The sequence below is a fragment of the Diuraphis noxia genome, unplaced genomic scaffold (assembly GCF_037042655.1).
Source record: "Diuraphis noxia isolate RWA-SAM2 unplaced genomic scaffold, SU_Dnox_SAM2 contig0004, whole genome shotgun sequence".
Lineage (NCBI taxonomy): Eukaryota > Metazoa > Arthropoda > Insecta > Hemiptera > Aphididae > Diuraphis > Diuraphis noxia.
In genome coordinates this window covers 59,818,904-59,842,858 of record NW_028301714.1, presented here as the reverse complement: position 1 = coordinate 59,842,858, position 23,955 = coordinate 59,818,904, and the positions used below count along the sequence as shown (strand labels likewise).

The window sequence follows — 23,955 nt, the reverse complement described above, 5'->3', positions numbered from 1 at the left end:
GGTAAGACTACACGTTTAAGCATGAACATCAAACAATAAAGTGCGGCGAGCACAAAGAATCCATCATCCTCAATATATTATTATCTATATACCTATATATTAGGTACGAACGACAACTATCGTAATTATTATTGGCGCGATTAGTCGAACTCGTTATAACGTGGTCTACCGAAACATATTTGTTTCTTCCGAGGGAATCGAAAACACATTAAACATTATCATACTATATAAATATATATATTATTTTATAGTACATAAAATATCTCATTATATCTTGCGATGTATGCGTAGGTACTAACTACTATATTATATAGGTATATAATATTATAACTTTATACTAAAAAAAAAAAAAACAATATTATTGTGTGACTTGTATGAATTGTATTCTTCAGATCATTAACGTGTTCTAACTGTCAGTAGCGACCGGTGTCACTAGTTCCTAGATGGGTGACTACTCGAGTTTTAGAGATAAATCATTGTCACAAGTGTTTGAACCAACCGTATAAATAGTACTAACCGTTTCAACTTCTAACCGTACTAATTAAACCAACATAACAATCGTAACCCGTACAATAGATAATAATGGCCATAGTATATATGTTACATGGATTATTCTAAATATTCTGTATAGTTAAAAATTGTAATTTTTTAAGCTCTATATTACAATAATTACTACCTAATAAGTAATGATGCTTATAAGTTATAGGTGATGTGTAACCACGATTCGATTGAATGTGTTTATTTTTTGTTGGTTAGCTAATAAACGAACAACAATATTGTGGAGGTCATGGCGGTGGTCTGTGGGTAAATTTTCCGCAGTTACGAACGACGTAGGTATAACAAGGAAAACTATGAAAGATGTAAATAATAACGACTCGTCGATTTGTTGAAAAAAAAGATCACATTTTTATTGTTAAAAAAAGTTTTATAAAATTATCTTAAAAACTACGTTTGTTTCCGGAAGATTTGAAAGGCGTTGACGGGAGAGCGTGTTCAGTAGTGGTAAACCGGGTAGATAGACTTGTAGGCTGGGTAGGTTGGGTAGTAGGTCTTTGCTTCGTATTTTCCTGGCCAGTACTTGCCGTCATCGTGAGCGTAGCTCGGGTAAGCGGCGTAAGCAGTTGCAGGGTATGCGGCGGCCGGGTACGAGTACGAGTATGGGTAAGCCGAGTAAGCGTATGGGTAGACCGGAGCGGAGTAGGCCACAGCTGCTATATAAGAATAAAAAAAAATGAAAATTATTTTTAAAAACGATCGATGTGATTTCGTCGGTTCAAATTTTTAACACAGTCCGACGAACAGCGTGTGTTAAAAACATGACACGTGCAATAATAAATTATACTTACGGGCAGCGATGTATGCGTGTTTCTTTACTCTGGAGGATTCAGCGCCGACTTGTTCTTCGGGTTTTGGTGCTTCTTCGGCGACAGCGGAGTACACACTGAGGGCGACCAAGGCGACGAATATCTGCGATGGAACGAAAATAAATATTAGTTTAAAACCCACCGATATTGTCGCGATAGTGTGTATCTAAATACTAAATATCATAGGCACAACACTAGCTGCAGTCGGCAGACTTAAAATTGGCGCGCTTTTCGGTTTTCTAACCCACTTGCAGAGTAGGTACCTACATAATATTACAAAGTCTACGGTGAATCGCAGTGAAATTGTCGAGGGTCCGATCTGGTGGCGACGAGTTCTATAATAAGAACGGAAAATTAATGGATTTGGGCAATTAATTCCGAGAGTTTCATTTATTCCTAGACTTGCGAACACTTGGCTCACCGGACACGTATCGTATAGTAGTAATACGACCGTATAGTTACCGCACTCGTCTACTACCCCTGTGTATATAATTTTCCTACGCTGTGGCACGAACGTTTTATATTATATCATACGAAAGGTTAAATATTTTTCCATTAAATCGTTGGTATATAATATACCTATATATATACCATTAGATGTACCTCCTATTACACGTTTTCTCGACGATCGAAATATTATTGTATCGGGCGCGAACTCTATATCTGTCTCGGATTATAAACGCGATCGGATCGTTTTCGTAATCGTTAGGTAAATATAGTTTTTTATCGAAAATCTATGATGAATAAGTATCACCAATAGATTAATATAGAGAGGTCATAACATGTTATATCACCCGTGTTTCAATTTTTTATTTTCTAATAAAATATAAATAGTGTAAAATAATTTTATCCAGAATCCAACAGCGCTCTCTTTGTTATAATTTATATAAAAGTGACTAGCCTGCCCAGAGGTCATTCACACATCACGTTAAAATTCAACGACCTCTCTATCATATTACTCTATGGTATCATCGCGGTCTGCGATACCCTACATCATATTGTGGTAACTACTAACTGATAACCTACGCGGTTGTTATCGCAGAAGGACGATTTAATATTTTCAGTAAGTTTCGAACGATTATCGTATAGTACGGGGGTGGCCGAGTTGCGGCATACCATAGTATGCGACTCACGTCTTATTCACAAAAACAAAAATTTTAATTTTTTTTCCCGAATACATTCATGAAAGAAAAAATGGTTTCATTAGATACACAAATATAATTCGTAATTTGATATGTTTATCGGCCGTCAACTGTCCTTATTACATCTGTGTTATAAAAGTACAGTTTTAGGTAGATCAAATTATAAAACGTACTAACAAATATTTTGACTCTTATTGATATCATTATATTTATATATGTGGCTCGCGAACATATTCATGGTGACCACTGAACACTGTTGTAGCACATTATCATAACGATCATTCCAACCCATCAAATATGAACAGGTCGGTGGGTCTCGAAAATCTTACGAAGAATTATGCGATTAAATAGTGGTAATTGACACTATATATATATATATATATATATATATATATATATATATATGATATATTATGGTCTTCAGCGTGGAATTTTTGATTGACAAGACCCATGATATAGACGCCGATCAAAGGATCGCGTGAAGAGCAACGAGACACGTACAACGAATGTTTCGTATTATACGACTTGAAAATTGTACTACGGCGTTTCGAAGGAACGGTTCGTTGATGATTTACACAAGAAGTCTGTGTGTTTAAGTGCGAAATTAAAACGTTTGAGACTTACCAGATACTTGAAAGAAGCCATTTCTGTTTTGGTGATTTCTTCTTAGATTGTCAACGACTGATCTGCAAACTTCGACCTGTGGTTGTCGATGTGTAGCACTTAGAATGTGGTGTGATGCCAACGACGGGTGTTGAGGTCCTTATATATGCGCGAGTCTCTCGATATATGATGGACCAAGTGTACCGGCCAATACCCCTACCCAACGGCCGTCGGCGCAAGGGCGTTGCCTGTTATCCTGCTGCTGCTGTTGATCCTAAAGGCCAAGATCCGGATCGAGCAGAAGAGCGACAGAAGTGGTGATGGATGACCTTGGATCTCTGTGTGGTCGGGGGGGGAGGGCAAGGGTGGGTGGGTACGTGTAGCTGTCAACAGCGGACGAAACGATGGAAAAAATAAAAAAAATATATTTATATACAAATGGGAACATTATAATATTATTATTTTATAATATAATAAAGCAATATCGCGTATACAGAGGTAGATAGGTAGGTACATCTAAGACTGTGATGAAGTCTTCCATTAGGCGTTGCCGGACGTGTTATATACGTGGACGGATCGGGACGTGGGCATGGTAACAATAATATAATATTATAGTATTGACGATATGCAATACACGCGGTTCATTGGGCGCAGAATCCTAAATTTAGTCTAACCATATTATAATATTTTAATATATTATTATTGTCATAACACCGAGCGGGATATAACTCAGTAGTTCAAATAGTTGTAACATATTATATGCAGAGCAAACTGTGTACGCCGAGCATGTCGTATACATTATAGGCATGCTTAGACTTAAATTTCCAGTCAAATTTGGAACAATATTTAAAAGTGCACTAATACTTGCGATGGACAGTGCAGTATTTAATTACATTTTTTACATACAATTAAATAGTTATAAAAAAAACAACTGTGTCATCGATGTCGATAAGAATAAAATAAATAATAACAAAGTTTCATATAATATATGTTATTGGCAACAGTGTTGTGCATACAAAATCCAAATGTAACACCAAATACTACAATAAACACTAAATAGTAAACAGAGGTGGCAGCTGGCGGTGGTGGTTTTACATTTGAAAGCTACTCATTATAAAGGTATATATTATGTGATTTTTTGCGGAGCTGTGAATTCACGGCCTGGTGCGGGTCTGATTATCACAGACATGTCACAGATATATTAACTTATTAATAGTTATTTTGCACAATGTTTTTGTTAGATGAATTCAATTATTTGAGGTAAGTGGTACACGCCTATGATGGTTGTATAATATAACACAATTGAGTCACGACTATTCTCGGTGAAACCTAACAACTCGAATTTTATTACTATTCTCCAAGAACCAACTAAATTTAAATAAATTCGAGTAAGATATATCGGATCGAACGAATTTTTATTCTCCTTCGACTATGAGTTATTGCGATTCGACTGTGTATCATTATAATATATTGCACGCGTAATTACAGTACACGATGAATCGAACCTTCCTCCAGACACGATCTTTGGGCGATCGCAAATAGTTTTGCAACACGAGATAATGATATATTATATTCGAGAGGCGTATATAATATAATCGCCATTATCGCGAAGAAATTCGGAAAATGAGTGAACCCGTTTCGCGTGTTTGACTATTTAACGCGGTAAGTCCGATTCTGCGAGGGATGAAACGATACGAAAAAATTCCTATTATTTTATAATATTTCAATATGTGAGCATATTCTTTGTATATATATATATCAGTTTCGACAAAGATAATAGGTATATTATTATTATTATCATGCCGTAGTCGTTGTCGTCGTGGAAAACATTGTGACAGTTGTTTTCCACGATTTTCCGGCAAACGATTTTTGTTTCTAGCATTATAAAATAGTCGAAAATTCCCCGCAAGTACTATACTACATACATATAAAAAATATGATAAGAATCAATTACACTATAATATATTATTATATTGAGTCATAATAATGCAGTTTCTGTACGTGACCGGCACCGCCTGTTTATTGTTTTATAATCATATTATTAATAAGTTATTATTTTTATTTATTTTTCGTTATTATAGAAAAATATATTTTATATACAATGTCGAACGGACACAATTCACCTATATTAGTAATATTACTGATGTAAGAACATAAATGTTTTAAATAATGCGTATTATATTGTGGTTTTTGTTCAGACAATTTTTTTTTTTTTGCTACTCAAATAATTAAAAAAATTGATTTCAGTGAAGAGTGGGAAGGGTACGCAACCGCATCCCGATGTATAGCTCTAAATTTCCCACCTACACAAGTATTAATAATAATTAGGACCCAATAAGGTTATGGTTTTTAAACATAATTAACCGGTAATTTTTCGACTAATTAAAATCATCGTCTATGATGCCCCCCACAAAAAAAAATCAAAATCCGAGCCCAAACTTAAATATCATTCGGTTACATTAAACAAAAAAATCGTAAGTCGACGATGTTAATAATTTTCGTTTATGATCGTATTTTTAAAATAAATTACCTATAGCGTATAGAAATAATAACTTTTTTTCTTTCGGGTTGGCTGTTCGCGAGGGTCTTTTTTTCGCTTGAAATTTGAAATTTTTTTTAAGCTCAAGTCATAGTTTTGGCAGCGGTAGCGGTTGTGTCAAATTCACGTGGTTTGGGCGTAAGAACAACGACAACAACAACGACTCTCGTTCAGGTTCACGAGTCTTATGACAAGCTACAGTAGCTCAACACTGGCAGACGGTCACGGTCACTGACATTAGGTCGTCTCGTTATTGTGCGTACGATTTATCATGTAAAATGCACGCGTATTATATTATATTATGTGATGTGTGTATTGATATTTATAAAAACATATACTCAAATACGACTATACGCTCTAACGTCTCATTTTTTCCCATTTACAAGTGTAATATATTAGGTATAATATATTGTTTTCGAGGTACGAATATTGTTTTTCGCGACACGCGATCGTCTCGATATGAACGCAACGTGACACTGTTTTTATTATTATTATTTTTTTGGTTTGCAACACAGTAAAAGAAAATACCATAATCGAACCTGTTGCGCCTATTTTGCGCTCGGTAATCATACTTTGTAATAATCTAACCTATATCCTATATAATTCCTAATAGGTCACATCGTCGTTTTGTTTTATATATGTATATTAAACTTCTCACACATATACATGTTAAAATTTTCAAAAAAATTTGTGGTTTTGGAACAGTATGGGTTTGGGTAAATGAGTGCGACACGCGATCGTCGCGAAATGAGAAACCTGACATGGGTTTTTTATTATTATTTATTTTTGGTTTCCCGACTGCACATTGATAAAAATATAATAGCATAATCGTACGATTCGTACCTATGATTGTTTATATTTTAAGCGCACTAGAGTCATACATTAAAATAATAATCCATCCTAATATCTATCCCGATCTCATCGTCGTTTTATTTTAGAATAAACTTTGCATATTATGTTATAAACGTTTTATAATTTAAAAAAACATGTGTAAGTATGCTTGTAAAGCAGTATATGGGTAAGTGTAAACTTCAAGTGCCAGTTATATCTAACAGTGTATCGACTGTATCGCCGTTGAAGTGTTATGTACATCTTTAACTATAATAATATATAGAAATTGACGTGAAATATTCAATGTTGTTTTTTTTTATTAAATTGTCACTTAAACATCAGATATTATTAGAGATAATATTATACTTGCTTGTAGCACTGTTTAAACCTTTAAAGGAAAACATTTTGAAAGTTTGTTTGTTCTCTCGAATACAAATATTTTGATTGTACGTTAAATTTGTTTTTAAAAAAAAAAATCATGCAGTAATTGCCATTATGAGAACTTTATAAGCATTTGCAGAAATTTGATGTTCATTTACAATCATTTTAATCAAAAGTATTCTGATAAAAATAATATTTCTCTTTATAACGTGTATATATTGTTTTGTAGACTAGACCATCTGAAATCATATTAATTTTCTAAGAACAATTGAAATTCAACAACTCCATATGTTGTGCCACTTTATGCTCATGTATTGAAAAAAATTCATAGCCTTGTCCTGTAATATATACAATCTAATTTAATAGCCAACAGTCAACTGCAGGTTTCAGGATTGTTTTCATAATACATATGTTTTACATACACAGTTATAATTTTAAAATTATCGGCGGGCATAATGTCTAAAGATGTTTTTAGTTATATTCTCAGTTTCAGATATTTATAATAGTTTCCACTTTTCAAAAAACAAGCTGTTATAAATTCTTCAGTAGAAAAAAATGAAACACCCCATAATTATGATGTTACTCTATATTGTATAGTCTATCTATAGGTATCACATGATTCGTTTGTGTTTTTAGGTTATAAGATACTTACTAAACATGCGAATGTTTTCAGAATTTAATATTAAGTTTTAATCGAAAGTGAAGAAAAAAAAAAACATAAAAGGTGAAAAATTTAAAACATATTACATCCGGCTAGATTAAGAAGTTTTGGAGTATTATATACTCCAGGGTTTAATGTCTATGTCTTTATTTTTTTTTCGTCATAAAGCAGCTGAAATAATCTTATATTATAATATTATATAAAATATTATAATAGGTATATAATATATATATATATACATATATATAGGCAGATCCCACGTTCGTTTCGTGTGACTGGACGACAATAATTGAATATAATATAGGACCATCTGCGAACCGACCTTGAACCAAATGCAAATTCAATAATAAGAGCTTGGACTAGTTTCGTATATACGTATTGTTAGTGCATTTATATGGTGCCACCGACTGTATCGTGTTTCCCGAAACGCTAACTTTCAAGGCATTATCTGTAGTTGGTATGAGTATAATAGATACACCATCAACGTATCATATACGTATGATAATATTATAATATGTGCGCTAACATATAATGTTATTCATATTTTTGAAGTGTTATAATATAGTAGGTATAGCCAATGTCCTATTATAGAGATAAAGAGATAAATTGAAAATAAAATTATGTTTCATATTGTTCTGTCGAAATTTAATAACACTATAGTCCCACGTATACTTCAGTGAAGTTAACGGCGTGTAACGATGATTATACATTGTGTATTTTATAAACAAATAATATAATAACATCATATTTGTTACATATCACCGCGAAAAATCATGATGGCGGGTCCCGTTTCTTCGGTGTCAAAACAAGTGTGCACGTACGCAACGCTGCAGTTATACTGTTTTATTTCGATCATAATAAAGTTTCGCAGAGTCTCGGCGCTTTTTCGTTTGTAAAATATATCGACGGTGATAAAACTCGTCGTATGGCACTTGATGATATAGTAATAATAATATATAATATGATGATGATATCCCGCTCGGTACGCGATAACTTTAAAAATCTTTATTATTAGGTTTGTACATACGAGAGGGGCGATGGAATGAAAACCGACTGCGACAATCGTATCGTAATCGGGATATCGGCCGTCTGGAAAAATGAAAAGCTACGTATACTGTTTTAAAAGACGTCCGTCTTATATATTGACGACGAGTAGATAATATATAATGTATATATTGTATATTGTATACATATATTGCACGGTATCACAATAAGGCTGTATAATTGCAACAGCACAATAACAAATATACCTATCGTTCCGCATTCGCCGTATGCGTACTGATGTGTAAAAATATGATGCATGTGTATGTGTGTGATTTGTCTGGTTATAAATTGTGACTGACGAGTAATTGTAAAATGTTCTCCGGACAAACCCATCACTATATATTATATAAATTGTGGGTGCATTATGCATAATGTTATATCAATATATTGTATTCGTTGCAATTTATATACATTTTCATCGTCGATTTACCCATCAACTCTTTAGTTTCTGCACATATACATTGTGGCAAGAGGTGCGTAGAGGTATTTTGAGAGCACATACAGTTAAAATAGATTAGTGATTACCAACTATTCATTTTTTTTTTTATATTCTTGCTGCATTCCATAATTATATTCATTCATTAATCACTGTAGTTCACGGAAATTAATTTAATATAGATTAAAAAAAAAAAAAGGTATGCTTTATATTATAAATTTATTAACTTTCCTGCAGTGACACCAGTAATTTACACCCACGGAGAGCACATTATGCAGCTGCAGTACTTGCTAACCCGTCTGGGTTCCATACATTGCGACTTACCTAAGTTGAACTTGGTAAGCCGGACTGTATTTTGGTACATTAAGTAAGGTACTTATATTATATATACATACGACCATCAATTTTTATCCATCAACTATACATACAGTTTTTGCACTTCTATACACGTATATAGGGGCGAATGGGGCAAGGATGGCATATATTTAATAGGAGTGTCAAATATTATTACCCTAGGATGTCAATGAAAGTTAGCACGACACTGATACGGTACTATAGTTCTATCGAAATGTATTATCGGTGTGGTGTTGATATATTACGAGCGCACGGTGAATGATGTCCCGTGCAATCCCATCACAGCAGCTCCGAAGACTGTAACACCGCAAAGACTCAAAATCACATTTCTCGCATATACTTCATGTGCGTATTGGTTAATGGTAACGAAATCGGAACACAGGCCATAGTATACATTATCCGCGTGCATGCTACAAAAACAAAATGTCTTCGATGATATAACTGTATATATAAAATCTTGAACCCTTCAGGTGCTATCGGTACTATAATATTATTACCTATACATGTTATATGCTGTTTGTGTACCATAAATAGGTAGGTATATATACCGTGAACTGGAGTCGTATACGGTATACCATGATGTACTATAACATAGTTCATATAATCATTTCCGTAGTTGTGGTACTGCCAGTGTCGGATTATAAACTCCGGAGCAAAAGACAATTTTCTGGTATCTTTCTCTCTCTCTCTCTCTCTCAAAAAGACTATTCAGATATTATATTTACTTATTAAAAACACGAATTTATTATAAGCTACGTGTCTAATTACATATGTACATAAATTATAGTAAATAATGCAAAATATATCTTAATCCGTCTAAATAATCCATATATTATTATTTCTATTATAATTTATATTTAGTCCCAATATATTATATGATTTATCGTCTGTAGTCATCTGCACGCGGTACTTTGTTATTTTGGCAATGTCATTTAAGGTGGGCACTTTGATGCCCATAAGAATATTTGGGTCCTTAGACACTGTTCCAAAGCGACGGGGCCCCAGTGGAATGCACCGCCGTTTGTGCCCGCGGTTTATTCGGCTGTATATATGATGGGTAGCGCAGTACCTTTCAAATGTATACATATTATAATGATGTAGCGCATTGTAGACGCGAACAATTGGGTCTAACAAACGCATATTGTTTTCAAATATGTTTTTTCATCTCGCACTCGACGTGTCGCAATTTATATATTTTTAATTTTCTACCACCCACATAATATTACTGCACTGACGATTTTTTTTTTTATTGAAGTACCTACCATTATTACCGTAGTATAGCATCTGCAATTTATGTACCTACTTTGTATATATATTTTACAAATAGCCTTACATAAATATTATATCATATTAAAATTCTGACTAAGCGACAGTTGTGCACCAAATTACGAATGGATGACTATAATAATATAAATGTAAATGGCGAACAGTTATATTTATGAATAAGTGCACATTTGTTAGTACAAATCATTTTAAATTTTAATAATAGGTGAACGTTGTGAAAATTGTATCTAATTGTTCATAATAAAATAATCATCAGCCGCATTTATTCGAGTATTCAAAACTTAATCCGCAACACGTACGTATTATAATCATCGAATAATATTATGATTTACTCTATTATTGTAGCTGCTTGTGTATCGTTATAATGAGCAGCGTGTTTACGGTTTGTTTATAAAATAAATAATAACCGGTATTGAAATAAAAAAAAAAGTCGGATCAAACTAATTATGCATCGTCGAGTTATAAATAAATTTAAATAAAAAATATATATATACGCGTAATGTATATAAAATAGTTGACAATTTTAGCGATGAAAACGTAAAGAGCATGAAATATATTATATAAAATGATCGTGTGAAACACACAATTGCCGTGTATGTTAGGTTAATGCAAAAACAAATTAATCATGTCACTTCATTATATATATATATATATAATTTTAGTTTTACTGTTAGGTATTAAGTGAAACAACGTTTTCCCGAACAGATGATTATTATATTCTCTCTCTCATATTATATGTATATAATTCACCAATACACACGATATAATAAAAGGAACTAAAGTCTACTAAAACCTGTAACTTTATTATATACAAACGTAAAGTGTTGTAAAGTTCTTAACAAGGCACATTTAGGGATACAAATGCACATCAAACAATATATAAAAAAAAAAATACAATAGATGCATACGTACATATATATATATATATCCAAGTTTTTTCCCTTGAAATGGGACGAACGTAATTTAATTTTTTATTATTATTGTTGTTTTTCCTTTGTTGTGTTTATCGCGTTTCAGTTGAAATGTTCAAGATGTGAATCTGAGGTACAAATCTACTATCCCTCTGAGCAATTAATTTTTTTCAAGTTGATTAGCGTATCATAAGTAGGTACAATCCAGTTTTTGTGTTTTTAAATATATTTTTTTTTATGCAGTATAGCAGGAACAAAAAATTTGGAAGAATTTTCAACTTTTAAGAATACACAAAAAAGTTTCATTGCATATTATACAGCCATATTTTAGGGTTTAGGAAATATTTTAGGTATTTAGCATTTCTTTTCATATTTTTTTTGTTGGATTATTTCATGTTCTTGTCCGCATTCTGTTGTCAAACAATGGCATCAAACAATTTTTTCACATTTTATACATATTAGTATACTTATTATAAACAAGTGAGCAAAATAAATTCAAGACAAGATATTACGTGTGCCTAATATACTGTACAATGCACAACGTACATTATGTATATTTTATTCCATATTATATTTTATGTTTACCTACCTACTCCTTTTATAATTTGAAGGTAGTTATAAATTAATACCTACTTAAATGAGTTGAATATTTATGCTATGTGTTTTTGGCGGACATTTAAATGACTAAACTCGTTTATAGAACCATCGTATTTTTAATACTACGATAGTATTGGGTACTATGCGACCGAAGTTCTATGATTAAGGACTTGACTTTTAAAAGCTCTTAACAATAACTATTTTTTAGCATTTTGCTTATAAAACGAATTCAGTATTAAAACCTGTCGTATTATAGTAGATCTATGTATGAGTAGTATAATGTTGACCAAGTATGGGTACTTACACTTATATTACACTATTGGATAATTATGAAAACCTTTTTCGTCATTTTACTATATATTGAAGTAGTCGGGGAAAATAGATTCTATTTTACAGTTCGTCGTCCAAAGCGTCACAGAATATTTTAAGCGGTCTATGATAAACGTTTTTTGATAGTGTTGACAAAATTTTTTTTTTAAATGATAAAAAAAATTTATAATATTTTTTTAATTCTTAAAGATAACAAAAAAAAAATTCAGAATTTAGATTGTATCTTACGATTTACATTTTTGGTACAAAGTATTACAAACAAAATATAAAAGGATCTCATGATAATATCATTATCATTATTTTTGCTATGGAATAAAATATGTTTTCTATTGCTAAACTATACAAGTTTTGATTTTTTTAAATAAACACACATCTCACTCCGGGTCTCAAAAATAATCACGGGTATTGTTACGCAGTTTGCATTTACCTCCCCCCCCCCAAAAAAAAAAATAAATAAAGAAATTAAATAAAACATTTTTCATTTGCATCACAGTGGCAGCGTTGAGGGCGGTCATCACCATCACGACCAGCTGCAACCACCATCGTCATCGTCCGACCCGGGTGACGTGACGCGGCACAAGATCGTGGTGATGGGCGCTGCACGGGTGGGCAAGTCGTCTTTGATCACGCAGTTCTTGTACCGAAAGTTCTCGTCCAAGTACAAGCGGACCGTAGAGGAAATGCACCACGGCCAGTTCACGGTGGACGGCGTAAAAATCGACCTGGACATATTGGACACTTCCGGCGCGTACGAGTTTCCGGCGATGCGCGCTCTGTCCATATCGTCGGCGGACGCTTTCGTGCTGGTCTACTCCGTCACCGATCCTGATTCGTTCCAGCAGGCTGCCACCATCAGGGACCAGATCATCGATATCAAGCACACGGCAGACGTGCCGATCGTGGTGGTTGGCAACAAGCTGGACTTGGCCAATTCCGACCGGAAGGTAAATACTGCCCTTATTTATATATAATAACAGAACTCACGACTTATCAATTAAATTGTAATTTATCATGCGATGTATGGTAGGTTCTAGGTTTATATTATAAAGCCAAATGGCATATTCACTGGTCGTTTTATTCGAAGACCCCTCATGCGTTCGAGCCCATGACGTAAATTGCGAAAACATCAATCGTGTTGATTTATTTAGAAAACAATATCTGTGACGTGGATAGATCCACATAAAGGTTGTAATTTGGCCGAGTTAGTAGAGCAATTTTAGCACTTGTCATCTCAGCTGTAACTACTGCATTAGCAATATATATTGTATTTTTTTTTTTAAGCCTCCACAACTAAGGTTATTGGCTAAATTGTATTATTATTTAATGTTTAATTATTGCTTATCGACGACACAACTTTTAAGAATGTTCGATATTATACTGTATATCCTCTATCCCGGAGATTCTTTATTGACTTATGGCACCCTTAGTAATTTTCTAAAAATCTTGAGGCACCATAACCTTCTTTGGTTTTATTTAGCAGTGCATTTAGTGTCATATGTATTAACATAAGTAGTAAGACGTAAACATAATATGTTATATATGTATACATTATAAACATGTTATATTTTATAAAACAAATTATTACATTGAACATTAACTATATATTTTTATTTTTAATTATTATTTTTTTTTCTTAAAAAATATATTTCGAATAATTACACGGAACCCTCAATAAAGTTCTCGTGGTGGGGAACTTCTGCTCTATTCGCATAATAGCGGATATCCAAGAGGTATGTTATTATTGTTGAGCAATAATCGCGTTCGTCTTTACAAAAAATGTATTTTACTTAACACCAATTATAATGACTTAATTTTTTTTTTTTCATTAATCGTTATTTTCCTTAAAAATAAATACCTCGTCGATTTTGTTTTATACGTCATGTTCCGATGCAGCCATACAGTATGTACCTATCGAAGGATGTTTAGTCACCTAAACTGCACAGGATGTGCGTATCAGAGATTTTCAATGTTTATAAATTATAACAAACGAAAATATACCTGTGGAATTCTCAGAACATGCAATGACATTATAGAGCTCGAATCGATCGCTTAAAAAAAAAATGCATTATAAACCTTGCGTACGTGCAGCGTTTTGTAGTGCATTTAATATTATTATATATAGAAGTTAAATAATGCAACGACGCGCGTATACGCTTTTGGCTCGTTTGCGATGCATTTCTTGTCCGTAATAACTGCAACCTGCATTTGCTCCACGTACGGAATCTGATCACAGACCACACAGGGCACATTAGACACACGTGCCTTTCAAAGCGATGTATAATTATAGGCTGACTAAGTGGTATAATAATATCATAGGTAGCTTAAAATACACACGATATGGTATTTATTAACAATATTTGCATATTATATCGCTTAACCGATCTCATATCTAACATGATATCAAATATATACCTACGATATGCATATTACTTGTATTATGTTATACGATCGAAGCACTTAATATAAACTTGTGTACGAACGTGTCTCAGTTTGTTCTCGTACTGTAATACCTACCCGTCAACTACATGACGCGTTGTATAGGTATCTGTTTTCCACATCATACCTGTCTAAACTTTATCAAGACTGTTATAATTACTATTTTTGAATATTTAATTTAAATTAACGGTTTGGCTTATGCATATCAATTAATTTTGTTTACATTGACACACTGATTTTGCAGAAACCGGGTTTGTAAACTTCTCTTGCAAATTATTTTTTAAATACCTATTGATGAATGTCTAATGAAAATTAGAAAACATGGTGGTTAGGGTTTGTGGGTGGCAAACTTCACATAAATGCTTTATTAAATATTGAAACGTTTTGAAAATGACGTTGACTATATAATATTATAAAATGTATTGTTTTCGAAATGTGGGATTATTCGATTTCGTCTGTGTGGAATGTGTATATAATATTCAATAAAAATGAACAATGCAATTTAATTTGTAAACATTTCGTAGGATATATTTTTGTCTGTATAAAATAGTTTTACGCCTCCACGTATGGCGAACGAGTGACAACTGAATCAAATATATATTTTTTTTATCAAACACTTGCAAATTGTTAGCTTGAATCAATAAATCCTCGTGAAATCTACCATTAATCAGTTTCAGACGTCTAAGCCTACTCTTGCTATCTCTTGACACGCGAAATTGCGACCACGGATATTCGTCTCTAAACGACACTACACAAAACCAAAGCAACGTTATGTATATTTTTTTTTTATTATTATTTTAAACATAAAACATTCCTAGCCTAAGCTATCTAAATCTACGGATATTTTGCAGTTTACATAGTAGTTTTAACATTATAACATGATAATTAAAATTAAAATATTTTTAAAGTACACTAAGGATAATGTCAACAATGGTGATTTTAAGATTACAATAATATTCTGATATTTAATATATTTATATAAATATTAGCTATTTGCGTATCTAACTATGATATATGTGATTTAATGTATAGGTTTAATCGGGAATTTGAACAAATGTAATTATGGGGAAATATTGTCATTGGCAATGAGAGTATTTAGTACTGTGGAGAGTAGGGAGATAGTTATGTATATAATATACGTGAATCTTGAAGGGATCTATTGTCACACGTAGGTAGTAAAATACTTATACAAACATCCATAAGCAAGAGATTTGAAAATATAAATGAAATTGTGACCTTGAACAATAATTTTGAAAACATAAAAGTGAATGATATAATATCATAACACTTTTAATAGTATATCGTACATATCCATATTGACTTCGTATTAAAAAAAAAAAAATGTCACACAGTAATACCTAAATAGGTACAACGTATAATTATTAAACAATATAATATTATGGTAGTAAATATAATAATGTGTATTGATTATTATATATTCAAGAACCTGTTTTATGACGTTCATTTCTTAGTGAGAGATGTTAATAATGCGATATTGCACAACACATAACATGTTGTATTAATATTTGTTTAAAATTACTGTAAAAAAATGTCCAAGCTCGTGACTAAGCGATTGCGTTGAAAAAATCTCTATATTATTCTTAAATTTCCAAGGTTTATAATATTATTGTTGTGATGGTCGATTCACTGTTAAAATAAAAATTACTAAAAACACCTTTGACATAAATTTATAATTTTATATCTACATGTTTACATATAAAGTAAGTATAAACCAATTAAAGTATTTAATATTTGTATTTAATACTTTAAAGATAATTTAAAATCGTATGTTCATATTGCAGTTATAAATTGTAGGCGAATCTTGTTAATCGTAACAAAAGCCATAATTTATATGTCAGTGATTTTCAACTACTTCATTCATTCTTGATGTATTATTATAATAATACTCGTTAGTATAATTAATAACACTACACTAATTAACAAAGATCTCGCAATGAAGTAATGAAAATGTAAAACCATGACCTTCATTAATTTGTTGAGGTTGGCTTACCTCATTTTAACGAATAAATGATAATATTTACTAATTTATATTTATATACGAAAATAATAATAATACAAATCGGTAAACTTGAGTTTTAGAAGGTCAATAATAAGGTAATAATATATTTCATTATTATTTTAGTTATAGAGCTTCTGAAAATTAAAAATATATTTAGTTGGTTAGCCGCTTTGGGACATATTAATCATGTTGAACAGCAAAATAAGTTTGAGTTTTTCTGAATATAAACTTACATCTTTAGTTATTTTTTATTTGGAAAACAATACTAATAAATCTTTTGTATTATTACTGCTTTATTTATTCTTGCAATGACAAGTTTCTAGTTTATTAGCTATGAAAATGTTTTACAGCAGTTTATTATGCTATTTCAGATTTAAAGAGAGAGCGAGAAAATTATTGTTTTCAAAATAATATATACTGTTGTTTTATTTTACATAGGAAAACACGGCGAAAACGTTCAAAAATTATAAACATAATTTGTATCGATTTTTATTGTTCAACATACAACGTGTTATTCTTGCGTAAAACGATTTTGAATTCAATTACAATTTTTCAAATATTATATAACCGACACATAGTAAAAACATTTTCTACTCGATGTACTCAAATCAATCAAATTATGTACATGCATTTATTTTTAGTTGAAAATAAAATTTGACGAAAAATTTCAGACCTTTTAATTAATCCAATGTCATATTTATTTTATTGTATGGATAATAATTATTGCATATTTTTGTATCATGTTTAATTGTGTGTATCTTCTATTGATGGACGGATAATAATATACAGTATAATAGGTTACATTTTAGACTTTATTTAACAAGTTACCTACCTATTATAAGCATATTAAGAAAATAAATATATTATTTTGTAAAACTCTATTGTTTAATAGATCTATTCCATAGTGGGAAATTGTAAACATTTCGAAATAGGTATTGTATGGTACGTATGGTATGATAAAATATGTACCTAGCAAAATTAATTTCTTGCCATTTGTTTCAAGGGCTTATAAGAAATACCAAAGATAACGCAGCCTTAGCAATTGTGTATAGAACAATTCAAAAAATAAACTTTTAAGTGGGTTTAATCGATTGGGTAAACCGAGATACACAATTGATGGATGAATAACAAATGTAATATTGTGCAACTTTAAACCCACTAAAGACCGCGATAACGACAAAAATTTAGCCTACAAGATTTATTATCTACTACCCTCCCATTTTTAAGCTATCTACAGATAAATTAATTGGTCTAATCTGTCTTGTGACCCGTACCACTCATTTGAGACAATTGTTTTTTCAGTTTCGTTTAAAAGAATCTACTGAAAAATAATGAAAGAAAATAATTGATAATAAAAATAAAAACTAAAATATATCAAGCGATGTCTCTACTGCGTTTACTCCCGTCACTATATTTTGTTTAACTCAAATTTGTACAAACGATTTAAAAGTTAGATTATCATTTATCAACTCCAATTAAGCATTCGTATTATAGAGTTATGAATATCCAATATTAATTACACTATACAATTTTATAATCAATTAAAAATCTAGAGCACTAAGGATTTTGAATGATTAATATCTTAATGTCCGTTTGCTTAAAAAATGTATCAAATATTAATTTAACAGTTCTCTAAAAATTAATGGACCAACCTTTCGGGACACTTAAATCATTTTTTAAGGGACCATTAGATCACTATTAATTCGTTTTGAATGCTTAGCGATTGCTTATGCAACTGGGTATTCATGTAAATGAATAATAAATGATGAAATCAACAAATAAAAAAAATTGAATTTTTTAATGAGATAATAAAAATTGTATTGATGAAGATAAACACAACGATAATGGACCCCTCTCAAGTATAAAAAACATTCTTAATTTTGCACTATAAAAACATTTTGAGATATAATAAATACAATTTGTGGTAGAAAACAACTTCAAATCAAACAATAATTTAATTTAAGTAAATAGGAGTTTAAAATATTGTACATACATTGATAAAAAATATATTTTAAAGTTGTCATTGATAAAATTGAATATTTATAAGCAAATATCTAAAATAGTAAATACGTAAAAAAAACTGTTGTAGTCTTAAAATTATGCCTAAAATTTAATTTTGAATGGTTAATGTAGGTAACCTCTAACATTCATAAAAATCATTCTCGGATGAAATTACTTTAAATATTTTGAGATTATCATTTGTTTAAAATAAAAGCTGGTGAGAATTACAAAATTTCAAATGATTAATAACAATTAAAAATATAAATCTTCAGGAATGGACTGAAGAAGAACATCAAACCAAAAAGGAAAACAAAAATAATATCTTATATTTTTATTGCTTGTTAATGATCAAAATCAAAATAAATAAAATGGATTCACACTAGCCAAAATAATTGCATTTTTTTACAGATAAAACATTTACAATAACAATATATCTACAAATTAAAGGAACTATTGTGTTACAAAAGTACTATAAATCTTTCCCAAGAAAATAACAATAAATTACAAATAAAAAATTATGACTAAAAGAAACAATAGAAATTTGGCTTTAGTGTTTGATATTCTTAAACCAAAATACTAATATATAGTGTACATTATATATTTTTTTAAACATAGATATGTATTTTAGCTGGATACAACTATTTTTTTCTCACCAATTTTCGAAACGCTTTGTTTATTTCCATAGAAAGGCAAATTAAAGATTATAAAAAAAAAACAAAAACATTTAATTAAATCCCAAACGAAATATAGTACGCTATTAGATATTTTTCTACTGCACTAAACCCAAACACATCTATGATTTCTCAATTTCCTTTGAAGAGAAAAAGTATCTAGTATAGCATGCTATCTATAATAAATATGAACAACGAACAATATTTGATATTTCCATTAGTATTAAGAAATATTATTTTTATAGGATATTTATAATAAAATAGGTTTTTAAATATTTGGTAAAAAGTCATATTCTCTATTCACCGTATTGATTTACATAGCTATTATTTAAGTACAGTTAACTAATATGGAAATGGAGGGGAAAAGACATTCAAAACATACTGTCAAATTTCAATCAATCGATCACGGGTCTAATACACGTGCCAGCTGCAGTGATTAGTTAAAACGACAGATTGATACTATCCTAAACTAATTAATTAGAAATTTTAGGCACATCAACGATATAACATAATGATTATTAAATTATGAACGAAAATTACCGTGGAAAAATTTTTCAACGATGTTTTGCAGTATTCATTATTTGTTGAATATTCTTGGTTGTTTTGTACATAATAATAATATCATGATATCCGTTCTGAAATAAATTATTATGCAGCGACGTAGGGTCGAGTAAAAAGACAACAAGATCATCGATAACAATAAAACCTAAAATACTATTGTCGTGTTCCCTTGATAAATTTAAATTATGATCAATGGAAGTGGGTTATACGAACTCTAACGGACTTGTGAGTTTCATATTTTATTGTTTACCAAATAACACCCGATACGCAAGGATAATGTGTATTAATCAGTATAATATAGGACGTGCGCATTAAGCTGACTGCTTTGAATATAGTTTAAGATGATACAATAAACTTTTAAGTAACATAATATTTCAAAAACGAATAAATACCTATTGTGTTCGTCGGACGCTTTAATCTGTTTAATCATTATTCGTTATTAATTAAAAAAATGTCATTTCTAATACAAAACATTACACAAAATGCTTGGCATGTTTTTATGTGATAGATGTATTTTTTCGAAGAAGAATAAGTACGTGATCTATCAAGATTGCAGTGATATCGCATATAAATAAAACAAATAAATATCTCGTAGCTAATATAACATTTAAGTTTAAAATTCATACAATATATACATATACAATATATATATATATATATATATATATATATATATATATAGAGAGAGAGAGAGAGAGAGAGAGAGAGAGATAGAGAGAAGCAAAAAGAAGCGGTTTGTATGTGTTAATCTCTTCATTTTAATTTCACAACTAACAATAATAATATGAATACATACATTCGTGATACTATTTTCGCGTTCTCCTTGAATAATCGTATGATATACATAATATAATAATAATAATAATAATAATAATAATAATAATATACTGCATCTAGAGAACGAATTTATAATAAAAACTAATTTAATGTATTTCATTATTTAAAAACAAATTAAAAGATTTGGAAATATCTGAATATTCTACTTAGGTACTCAACATTTAGTTTAAATACGTAAATTAAAATAAATTATAATTTAACTTGGGTATACCAGAATTGGAATTAAACGAGGTTGTTATGTACCTACGTATGTGTAATTAAATTATATTTTATTAAAAAATATTTGTTTCTGATTTTGCAATAGGACAAGAGGGTGTAATTGATTTCGAAAATTGTATCAATGCAAACCAATGTTGCATCTTCATACTGATTATAAGTTTTATATATATTCGATTTGAATTCAATGACAAATAAATGACCGACGAGCAGGACAACTGAAATGTGACGACTACAATGTCTATCTTATCTAAAAACTGAAACATAAATATGTATATTGTTAATAATTTATTACAGTACATAAATAAAAATAATTTTTAAAATTAAGTAATTAACAGCAAAATGTAGTGAACAATATTAATGTAAAGTAACTAGCTGAAATATTATACATTTTACACTTTACCTAGCTATACCTACCGGCTACCGTTTGATTAATTTTTAAACAAACTTCTTATTTTATAGATAACGCTAAGTAACACTTCAAGTGAAATATATTAGATAGGCATATTAATATTTTAGACATATTGATGTAAGTTTAGGTACCCATATCCCCACGAAAAAATGCATATCTTATAAATTAGTAAATATTTTTTTACTTAATTAAATCTTTCTTTACAGTTAATTTAAAAAAAAAAATGCGAATTAAACGATCTCACTAAAAAATACATTACAGGCGTTGTTTATAATCACCATTAGATTTTAATAACAAGATAACATCGATAATTATGATGATGTAGTCCACGGGATTACAGGTTATTGGTCAAATTTACTCCCTGTAATATATATTATTCTTTGGGGGAGGGGGGGACGAAAGTATGCAGCATTATTGCAGCCAATTGTACATAATATTAAAAAATAAAAATATCATCAAATTTTAACGTATAAAATAATAGTGGCAAAATATATATCTAAAGGATACCTACATAGGTAGTATATGATAAATATTATTTGTTGTTTTCAGCCAGAAGTATAACAAAAATACACCATAGAAAAGGAACCAATTAAATAAGCAGTTAAATTGTGTTTGGTTTAAATGATACCGTTCATATTGAAGTTACTCCGGAAGTCCGGAACTTAATTAATTTTGTAATTGCTATTTTACATATTTGTTTTTATTCGATAGATTTGGTGGATTTGATCTGATATTAACTAAACTCGTGTCGATACGTCGTGGACAAAAAAATAAATAGTTTTACGTATTACACGTCACTCCCGCGGTAGGTACATTGTTTAAATTAAAATTTAGTTTATTTTGTGACAAAAAAAAAAAAACCAAATCATGACGCTCTCCACACTGCAAAATTGTCCAATTACATATTTTTATAACGTTCAAACTACAACTCACAATATGTATATACTTCTATAATATATTATATTACAGAAGTATATAATAATAAAAGAGTCCGTCGTTAAAACCATCCCTTGATAATAACAACAACAACAACAATAATAATATAGAAGTGGAAAATAAACACAGCGGCGTTAACGTCTAATAAATCAGTGGCGATATTTTCAGTGGCTAAAAATTGCGTCGGGAGTGATAAATATTCATTTTTTTCCCCGAGGGACCTGTTCGTCGAATAAAAACGTTTTGTGCGCCAGTCGTCTACGTATGAAATTACTATGTGCTCAATACGCAGTACGCACACACATAATATAATATTATAATAGCGTGGTATAAGGTATGGCGGCGATGGAGCGGAAACATGCGCATACCGCCTTGCACCAGGACTCGTTCGCTTGCCCGGCGTATACCTAAAACCAGGTATACGGTATATAACGACGTGTTGGTGAAACCCAAAAGCGCATATGGTCTATTTAATTCGATGGGCCAAGAGCGCAAAACGAATTTTCGCTTTTGTTCCTTAGAAGTGGGATGAAAGCTCACTATGATATAATACCAATTAATATTTACTACTAAATAGTAAATGTATGTAATTTTAAATTTTCAACTCATTTTACAATAACTAAGCTTAATATTAATAAAACTATATGATTTTGATAAAATACACTTTATTTTTGTAAAATGTATTTAGACTTATCGTTTGTTAAAAAATAATTATTTTTTCACTTATGGTATTTTTATTTTTCAACTTTTTGGTTGCGTTTGGGTCATATTTGAACTTATGGGCTACAGGCGCTACAGTCCGACTTGCTCCATATAATATACGGTCAACCATGAGGAAGGGTGAGGGATTGCGAACTCCGCGATAATCGTATCACAGGTGTGCAGTATTATACATATCGTATAATAATAATAAATTAATAACACTTATTATTATTAAACGATTGTTTGTGCGGCCGACTGCTGCGTGTCGGAGATGCTTACGACAAGTAAAATAAATAAGTTCCCGCTGAATTGTGTTATATAATATAATATATACCTATTATACCTACACCTTAACCACGTGGTCATACCTGTAGATAAATCGTGTATAATATTATATTATATTTTTACCCGTTTAAGACGCGTTCACGGGTACGATGTACCACCGAGTTCAAACGGTTTTTTTCTTATATTTTCATTATTATTATTATTATTTTTTTTTTTTAACGAATCGGGAAAATGAAAAGCGAACGACGAGAAAATTCGTGTGCACGTTTCTGTCGAGCTGTCACACAAAAGAAAATCGCGTATCTCCTTCGCCTTTGTCAAGACTATCAAATGAGATGTATATGTATATTATATATATAATATAAATATATTACGTGTGCGTGCGAGCGTGCACAAGAATT

At 30.8% G+C, this 23,955-nt stretch overlaps 2 protein-coding genes across 3 annotated transcripts in view; one reads left to right on the top strand and one right to left on the bottom strand.

The window, feature by feature from the left end:
* Positions 1-23,955, top strand: part of LOC107161476 (ras-related protein Rap-2b-like) — a 113,991-nt gene that overhangs the window by 27,685 nt on the left and 62,351 nt on the right. The window contains exon 3 of the mRNA XM_089225179.1: positions 12,971-13,421. Within this exon, the coding sequence (XP_089081305.1) occupies positions 12,971-13,421 (451 nt within the window). The remainder of the gene's footprint in view (positions 1-12,970; positions 13,422-23,955) is intronic.
* Positions 883-3,288, bottom strand: LOC107161495 (uncharacterized). 2 transcript variants are annotated; one of them, XM_015507923.2, is made up of 3 exons: positions 3,131-3,288; positions 1,347-1,467; positions 883-1,211 (listed from the first exon to the last, which is right to left on the bottom strand). In XM_015507923.2, exons 1-3 carry the CDS (start codon positions 3,149-3,151, stop codon positions 994-996), a joined length of 360 nt encoding a protein of 119 aa, XP_015363409.1. In that variant the 5' UTR covers positions 3,152-3,288; the 3' UTR covers positions 883-993. The 2 variants fall into 2 exon arrangements, with proteins under 2 accessions (XP_015363409.1, XP_015363410.1); XM_015507924.2 differs by having other exon boundaries at positions 883-1,208.

Bases quoted from the DNA above. Each gene is read 5' to 3' on its own strand.
- LOC107161495 (XM_015507923.2), bottom strand. From the start codon at position 3,151: ATGGCTTCTTTCAAGTATCTG. The intron at 1,468-3,130 runs GTAAGTCTCAAA...GTTCCATCGCAG, and splicing joins TGGCTTCTTTCAAGTATCTG to ATATTCGTCGCCTTGGTCGC. The intron at 1,212-1,346 runs GTAAGTATAATT...ATTCTTATATAG, and splicing joins ACACGCATACATCGCTGCCC to CAGCTGTGGCCTACTCCGCT.